The sequence below is a fragment of the Galeopterus variegatus genome, unplaced genomic scaffold (assembly GCF_000696425.1).
Source record: "Galeopterus variegatus unplaced genomic scaffold, G_variegatus-3.0.2 Scaffold3598, whole genome shotgun sequence".
NCBI lineage: Eukaryota > Metazoa > Chordata > Mammalia > Dermoptera > Cynocephalidae > Galeopterus > Galeopterus variegatus.
The window spans coordinates 198,424-207,317 of record NW_007729709.1 but is presented as its reverse complement, the minus strand read 5'-3'; the positions used below and the strand labels follow the sequence as shown (position 1 = coordinate 207,317).

General features: G+C 42.2%; 1 protein-coding gene across 1 annotated transcript in view; it reads right to left on the bottom strand.

Annotated features, from left to right (window-relative positions):
- Positions 1-1,573: 1,573 nt before the first annotated feature.
- The window catches only part of LOC103601126 (histone-arginine methyltransferase CARM1-like), a 151,787-nt gene continuing 144,466 nt past the window's right edge, over positions 1,574-8,894 (bottom strand). The window contains exons 10-13 of the mRNA XM_008585504.1: positions 7,565-7,646; positions 6,233-6,345; positions 3,621-3,710; positions 1,574-1,715 (exon numbers count right to left, since the gene is read on the bottom strand). Of these exons, the coding sequence (XP_008583726.1) occupies positions 1,574-1,715; positions 3,621-3,710; positions 6,233-6,345; positions 7,565-7,646 (427 nt within the window). The remainder of the gene's footprint in view (positions 1,716-3,620; positions 3,711-6,232; positions 6,346-7,564; positions 7,647-8,894) is intronic.

Genomic DNA, 8,894 nt, shown 5'->3' with positions numbered 1-8,894 from the left:
GTCATATGGTAGATCTATCTGTAATTGTTTGAGGAACCTCCATACCATTTTCCATAAAGACCGCACCATTTTGCAGTCCCACTAACAGTGTACAAGACCATTCGTAACGACATGGATGGACTTGGAGAAAATTATATTAAGTGAAACAAGTCAGGCATAGAAAGAGAAATACCACATGTTCTCACTTATTTGTGGGACCTAAAAATAAATAAAAAACACAGACAAATAAAGGATGGGGGGAAGAAGACACAACAATCACAACAATTCCTTGAACTTGTTAAGACAAGTGAAGAGATTTAATGTGGGGGGAGGAGAGAGAAGGAGGGGGTCGAGAGGAATGGGTAAAGAGTCATGAAAATCAACTACAATGTATATTGAGAAGTTAAAAACAAATAAATAAAAATGAAAAGACATTATGATATATCCATGCTCTGGACTATTATGCATGTATTAAAAAGAACAAAGAAGAGCCACCCGTACAGATCCAGAACATATTACTAAGTAAAAAATTAAGTTTCAGACTGCTAGTGTAATCTTGTAAAACAAAAACAAACCTCACAGCAATGTTACTTGGTACTTGCACGGAAAATCACCTGAAAGCATACAAATCAAAACGTCACATCAGGAGAGCAGGTGAGGGGTGGGAGTATAGAAGGACTCTGTACACTTTCATAGTTCTGAATTTATATGTAAGCAAGTTAGGCTTTTGTAATTAGAGAAATAAAGACTTTAAAAAGGAAGGGTTGGTTTGCCAGGTGGTAAGCTCTCTGTCACTGGAGTGTTCAAGCACAGGCCTGAAGAAGAGCGGGAGGCAGGTAGGGGAAAAGTTGAAGGAGATGGCCTCTGAGCACCTGAGTACCCTGAGGTGGTAAGCTCTCTGTCACTGGAGTGTTCAAGCACAGGCCTGAAGAAGAGCGGGAGGCAGGGAGGGGAAAAGTTGAATGAGATGGCCTCTGAGCACCTGAGTACCCTGAGTCCTGGAACCACCCCACCACCCCGCCCTCCTCTAACTCACACAGCAGAAGCTCCCACAAGGTGAAACAAAAATAGAGCATTTTAAAAATGAGATAAATCAAGGTAATCATTGCAGAGACCTTTGGAAATCAATTACCATAAGGAAGCAGCTGGTCCTGCCTGACTCACCACATATTGCCTCTGAAGTGCTTTTCTTCCCTGCAGAACAAATTGGTTTTATTATACTAAATTTGGGAATGTGTGGCTAGACAGATGTCAGTCAGTCCAGCAAGCTGACCTGGGTTTAACCGCTTGATAACTCAGTCCTGTGGCAAGTGCTCCCATAAGCTGCTGGATTTCTTTCCTACCTCTGTGGTAAGGTAGAGAAGGCTGCCCCTGAGTCACGGGAAGCTCCTGTTCCTTGCCACACTCAGTGCAAGGATGAAACCTGCCTGCAGGCTTTTCAGCAGAGGGCACCTGGGCAAACTCAGCCACGCTTTTGTAAAGCTTGCATGCATAATGTAGGTGTGGAGTCTCAGAGGCCTGACAGCTTCCTCCTGCACCCACCCCTCAGTGCCCACTAATCAGGGGTGAAAGCACATCTGTCCTACTTTCCTGCTTACTGTTTATTGGCTACAAACAGCACTGTCCCAGAGACAGTCTCCCCTTCCTTGGCAAAGAGGGGAGTCTGAAGAAGGCACCACACCTGATACCAATGCGTCAGAGGCTCAGTTGGGGCTGTTGACAGCCAAACCGTTACCCTGTGGGGCAAGAAAAGAGTTCAAAACCAATTACGTGCCAGACCCACACTAATGGGTTGGACTGGGGACTGAGGTTGGTAAGTGGTTTTCATTCTTTTTGACTCATGGAACCCTTTTAAGATAAGGATAGCTCAATTTATTGAGCAATTACCATGTGTTGGGTACTGAAGTAAGAGTTTATGTGTATCATCCCATTCAATTTACACAACAACCCTGTGAAGTAAACCCAGACAGGTTAAATGATTTGCCCAACATCACACAGAGGACAAGTGGAGAGCCAGGCTTCAGACCCATGGATTTGGCTATGCTGTCAACCTGTATTTCTGAAGCAAAGTTCATTAGAAGCCCAATGAGTAACAGTTAAATTAGCAACTAATTTATTTGACAAGCATGGCAAGGGGAGAAGTCTGGAGTCTGGTCTCTTACTGTCTCATGCCAACCTCTTCAGGGGTCCTGAAGGGGCTTCTGGATGCAAGAGAAGATTTAGGGGCAAATTTTTGTATAATTGAACTTAGCAACTTCTAAGCAACATAAACCACTTTCATATCAAAATATACTCAAATATAAAGTAGAATGTGAATTTTCTCAATTTTTCGAGATAAAGCATTTAACTTTCAAGAAACCTCCCTTGAAGAAGGCTACTTCAAGCTTGTCTCCCTTACCTTTGCAGAACAAATTCATTTATGTGGGATATTACTGGGATAAGCAAATGTATGGATTTATTTAACAAATATGCTTACTTAAAGTAGAAATGATTTATGCATCATTTTCCTTCTTTCTGGTTGTCAGTATGAACAAGGTTTTCGTAGTCCCCTCCTCTCTTGAGTCTCCCCAACCCTCCTGAGCTTTATCACACTCCACAGACACTTCTTTCTAAGCAGGTACAATAAGCCTGAACGTTCTCACAGGGAGTCAATGAGAGTATACTATAAAAGTCTTCCTTTGCCTGGGCATGGGACACATGAGGAAGCCTGGGAAGAGACTAGGCAAGTCAGGAAGAGAACAGAGATTCGGGGGTCATGGGAATGGTGCAGCCTGCACAAGGAACACCAAACACTGACAGCCAACTTGTAGGTGGTTTTTTCAAACCTGTGCAGTAGGGAGAAAAGGAATGCACAGATGGAGAAGTTACCTAATGTTTCAATTAGTATTAGTAACACAAAAGTACTTCAAAAAGTTCATGGAAAGATTTGTATTGTCTTTTAGTTCTATTTTCCCATGAAATTGTGGAAGTTCCCTGGTACATGCCTGCCTGATCATTAAAGAAGGATTCTAGACTGTGAAACAAAGTGGGGAAAGTACGATTCTGGGGAAAGCATCCAGATGCAAGAGGTTGTATAGCCAGGTGTGTCAGAAGCAAAGGCAGGGCGGCTTGGGGTTCCATCCCATCTATTCTGGAAAAGACCAGGAAGGTTAGTAAAGCACAAGCCGTCTCTTACTCCTCCAAAGCTCAATCCAGTTGGCCTAACAGGTTTTACAGTCGGAGTTGATATGACACATGGAAAACTGTCTCATTTTCACTTCACCCTATAATCTAAAAGTAACATTAACAGCTGTGTTTATTTCCTTGAAAACTGGAGAAACAAGTATTAGTGTTGTTGAAATTAATCCTTAAAAACTTTAAAAGTGTGTTTACAAATAGCATGAGGGTATTTATCAAGAGGTTCATAGAAAGAGTTGTATTGTCTTTTAATTTTATTTTTCCATGAAAGTTTTGAAGCACCCTTGTAGAGGATATCATGGGACAGAGTAGACTAAGAAGGGGTGGGGGTGGGGGGGATACTCATAGAAAGAGTTGTATTGTCTTTTAATTTTATTTTTCCATGAAAGTTTTGAAGCACCCTTTTAGAGGATATCATGGGATAGAGTAGACTAAGAAGGGGTGGGGGTGGGGGGGATACATACAGAGATCCAACAAAGGCCACATCAAACCAGAATGCCAGTCCCTGGATAAGGCCAGACTGTACCATCTGAAACACAAAGGGGATTTCTACTCTGCAAGGAAATAAAAAAAAAAAAAGAAAGAAAGGAAAAAACATTGGAATTATTTTCTGTTGCTGTTGACAGGTACACTAAATACATTTGTGAGATCAGTAGGAGCATTTGCAGAATATTTTCTTTTCCTTAAGCACTTTTGCCTTGGCAGCAAGTTTCTCTCAGTGCATGATTAATTCTTGGGTGACACTGCATATCTGAGAAGCTTGCTTCTTGACAAAATCCTGCAAGGACCACACTACTGTGCTGCAATGACCCAGAACAACAAAGGATGAGTGTAGCATGCGGAGCTGGATTTGACCACTGAGGAGGAGGATGACTCAGAACACAGGTGGAGTGGATCACAAGGGGAACATTGGGCCCAGAAGGTCATTGTCACAGTTCATTTATTTTTTCAGGGAGGCAATTTAACTTCTCACCAGGCTACAGCAAGAGTCATGCAGAAGTGGCCATGGTTTATGACAAATGCAGAATAAGCAGAAATGGAAATAATATTGGAAAAGATACAAACAAAATCTAGATGCTGAACCTGTTTTAGCTGTGGAACCTTGGAAAGTCATTTAAATTCTCTGAAACTTGGTATCCCCATTTGTTGAAGGGTGACAAAAACCTCTCTTCTACTTCCCTCACAAGACGCTTGTGCGTGTCAAATGGGAAACAAATGTATATAAGAGTGTTTTGCAAACTTTAAAGTATTTCATAATTAAAAAGTGGTATAATTGGTCCATTACTGGGGCTGTATCACTCGGAGCAGTCTTATTTTACTGAGCGCTCTAGAGATATTCAAAGAAAATTGTATGTTATTTGCATTCATGGTGCCTCTATAGGTTTAGCTTCTTTTACCCTGCAGCAATCAAAGCCTTTCTAGAGTTTTCCATTGTATTTGTCACATTGAATTTATTGGTCTTGTACAGTGATTATTTCTTCTCATTTGTTTGCATCCCCCTAAATAGACTATGAACTCCTTAAAGATAAAGACTTTTAAGAAATTATTTTTTGTATTGGTGCAAGCACCAACACAGTGCCTGGCACATAGTAGAATATCAATAAACATTTGCAGAGTCAATGATATCTCTGGAAAGCCAACATAGACATAATTTTCAGAGAATTTCCTAGGCATCAGGAGGTGTCCTAGAGCAACAAATAAAGCTAGTGGAAGTCCATTTTGTCAGGACCTTTGGTAGTTATTAGAGTTGTTCCCAAATGCCAGTTCTCTTGCTCTCTGCTTAGGGTGGGGCTGCATTTCTCCACCCGCTTGAGCTCAGGTACTGCCACGTGATTTTCTTTGGCCAAGTCCACGTGAACAGAAGTGACTTGTGCCATTCCAGGCAGAAACTTTAACTGCCAGTGCATACTTGGTCATGCTCATTCTTTCTCCTCCATGACCAGCCTTATTCCAAATAGCAGTTGCCACATCAGCCAGCTTACTGGTGTGGGTGACACATGGTAGAGCTAAAGCTGGTGCACAATGGATAAACAGTAGGCGAGAGAGACACCCGCACTATTATAAGACAATGATGTTTCTTTTTGTTACTGCAGCGTCCTCTAGCCTATTCTAACCAATACAGAATAACCTGTGTGTGTCATGATCTCAAGATGGATGATTTTTTTGAGCTAGCCAGCTGCACTTTCTAAAGTCTGACCCTTGCTTCCTCAGTAGCTCCAAGCAAATTACAACCTGGCTAGATCTTAACTTTCTTATCCAGGAAAAAAAAAGCAATATTGATCTTTTCAGGGAGAAAAGGACAAAATACTAGTGAAAGATCACTCAAAGGGGATTCACATCCCCATCTAAGAAAATGGAACAAAGTCAAGGCATGAGTCCTCATTTCAGAGTCCCTTCAAATGGATGGAAAGAGGACAAAAACTAACATCCATTGAGTGCCCTCTTTGAAAATGAGCCAGTGCCTATAAAACACTTAGCACAATACCTAGTAAGTTGCAAGCACTCAACAAGACATAGCTCTTCTTCTTGTGATTATTACATTCACTAGCCTGGGGGCATTCACATGTATGCTCTCTCTTGAGAGGCATTAAAACAGAGTGCCTTCTGACTCTGCTTTGGAGTCAGAAGCCCAGACTTTGGAGCCTTCTGAAAGTTCAAATCCTAGCTCTAACACACTTACTAGTTCTGTGACCTTATGCAACTTATTGTCCCATTCTTCCTCAATTTTGTCTGTAAAATGGGGATAACAATAGTACCATTCACATAAGATCATTGTGACAATTAAATGTGTTATTATATGTAAAGGGATCAGACAGTATCTGGCTAAATAAGTACAAGCTGTGTTATTACTATTTATTTTTTCTCATTCAATTCCTAAGATAATCCTATAAAGGAGACATCATTTTTCTTATTTTGCAATAAATGAAACTAGTATTGATGCACCATACCTGTATGTGACTCACAGCTAAAATTTCTCTCCTCTGTGAGCAGACAGAAAAAGTCTGCATTGAAGTTTTTGGATTGAAATGCTGAGAGAAGATCTTAAAAGTCAAGAGCAGCACTGATTTCTATAAACCTGTGTAGATCTTCCTCTTTTGTATCCATAAAGTTTACTGTGTATTTGACTGTCCAAGCCATCAAAATCCTAATATCAAATGTGTCCATGTAGAAAAAGATCAAAGATGTCATCTTTCTGTCAAGATAAACCGAACTCAGTCAAGTTTGCAGTTTGGCTTTCTTCCTGCAATTTTAAGTCAACAGGAGTTAGGGTTTAGAAGGCATGAGCTGAGTAAGAATAATATTAATGATAAAACTAACATTTATTGAGCATTTGCTATATGCTAAACACTAAGTGCTTTGTGCTTTACTAGGTTATATCATTTACTCCTTGCAACATTTTTGAAGCAGGCATTTGGTCTTTTTTTGACTATCCGGAATTCACTCAAGGGTGAGGATTTACTTCTCCCCGATATTATAAGAAGTTCCACGTGAACTTAGTTGACCCTCAGCAACAGGTGTGACATGTGACCCCAGCTTGGCCAATCAGAGCATTATTATTTTCCCCCTGTAGATAGCGATTGGTTCACAGATGGGCACATGATCCAAGGTGGGACAATCAGGTTATATCTAAACTAAATTTGGGACTTTTGCCTTAATTATTAGGAAAAGCAGCTTCTCTAGAATTTAAGGTTGTAAAAATTGGAGGCTGAATCTTCTGCAGCCATCTTGCTACCCTGAGGGGAGAGATTGTCTGGGAACGAGTTAAATCAGAGGAAGTGAATATGTAATGAGGTTAGAAAAATCAGATCATGGGGACATTGTCTGAGCTCCTGCAAAAGGTTCCTGAAGCATGCTCTGTCTCCAGGCTTTGCAATTTTTGAGGGACAGTCATTCCATTTTTAGCTGAAGCCAGTTTGGTTTGGGTTTTCTTCCACTTACAACTGTAAGAGTTTCAGATGATGGAAACTTAAAGTTGCCAAAGATTACACAGCTAGATGGGGCCACAACTGGAACCCAAATCTGATTAAAGCAAAGCTCCTGCTTTAAGCTTCCTCTTCTCTTAGGCTTTGGCCACTAGAATCAATGAAAGATGTGAATTACTGGACAAGTGTAAGGACTGAGTGTGTGGTGTGTATGGAGTGGGTCAGGGCAATGGGGGAATTACAAGTTACTTATTGATACATAGTTACAAAATATCCTTGCTTTCAACAGTATCACTCTGACAATTTTCTTAATTGATTGGGAGATCAAAACTAGGAGACTTGAAAACATGATGCTTCTTTCTCCTCTTCTGTGATGGCTTAGCACAGAACCTGGCAGCACAGTGCATGCCAGGTGAATGAGTGAGTGAGTGAGTGAATCGATATGTAAACACATGGGATTTCTCCTGTAAAGAGAGCGCACTTACTACTATTGGCTGTCCGAAGTAATCCTCCACTGCCACACCCTGGAGACTGGACAAGTTGACCCCACAGAAGCTCTGCTGGTACCTAAAGTAGGTAGCACAAAGAATCACCACGCATCTTGTCCCTCACCCGAGTACCCAAGCACCCCACAGGTGCGACGTGCTGTGACACTGCCTCATGAGTCCTCAACTCGACTGTCCCTTCCCTTCTTTCTCTCCCCACCCCAGGTCAAGTACAGGTCTTCCGATTTTCTAGAGAATTTCCTGCCACTCGCTACAGACCAGTAGCCCCCTTCACATGTTCTAACCCTCCTCTCATGAGCTGAAGGAAGTTACCTGTGGGGAAATTATTGAGGGCAGGAAGGTCTTTGGGCTCCTGTCCTTGATCTCAAAAGTGGCCTCCTGCTCTGGGCTACACTTTCCAAGTGCTGAAATGTGATTTTGTTGGCCCTCTCACAATCCCAACCCAGAGCAGAACCTTAAATATCCAAAGCCTCTCAACACTCTTATTGTTTTAGGAAACAGATTTCACTTTTCTGTTCTGCCACAACTACTGGCCTGCACATTTATGATGGAATTTGCTGTGATCTCTGACACTAGGCAGCGAGTCACAAGTGAGCAAGGGCTGTATCTGGTGGTGAACAGAAGCTAGCTCATATCAACACATCAGAGCCCACTGGGCACATTTCTTCCCAATTCCATAGTCAGTGACATCTGAACCACAGCAATGGGTAAACACTACAAATCATATTGTCTCTGCATCACCCCCCTGCATACCACCCCGGAGAGCCAGATGTAAAGCATTTACCAGCACACCTCTGCCTCTATGTTACCTTTAAGTGCCAGCTACAACTTAGACCATGCCTAGAGCATAGTAGGTATTCTGTGTCAGTTTGCTAATGGTCTTTAATATTTAGAGAGGGACTCTAGGGTGTGGATTAAGAATGGCTTTAATTCTAGCTCTGCCACTGACTAGCTGTGTGACTTGGACAAGTTGCTTGAACTCTGTGTCTGAGTTTCCTTATCTCTAAAATGGAAATAGTTATAGGCTTACCTCATAGGGTTCTTGTAAGAGTTAAATATGTTAATAAAGAAAAGCACTTTGGGGCCGGCCCGGTGGCGCACTGGATAGTGCGTCGCTTGGGAAGCGCGGTGGCGCTCCCGTCCGAGGGTTCGGATCCCACATACAGACCGGCTCCCGCTCACTGGCTGAGCGAGGTGCGGGAGCAACACCGAGGCTTGCAATCCCGTTGCCGGTCCCCGGTCCGGTACGGGGGCAACACTGAGGGTTGCGATCCGTTGCCGGACACGGAAAAAAGACAAAAAGACAAAA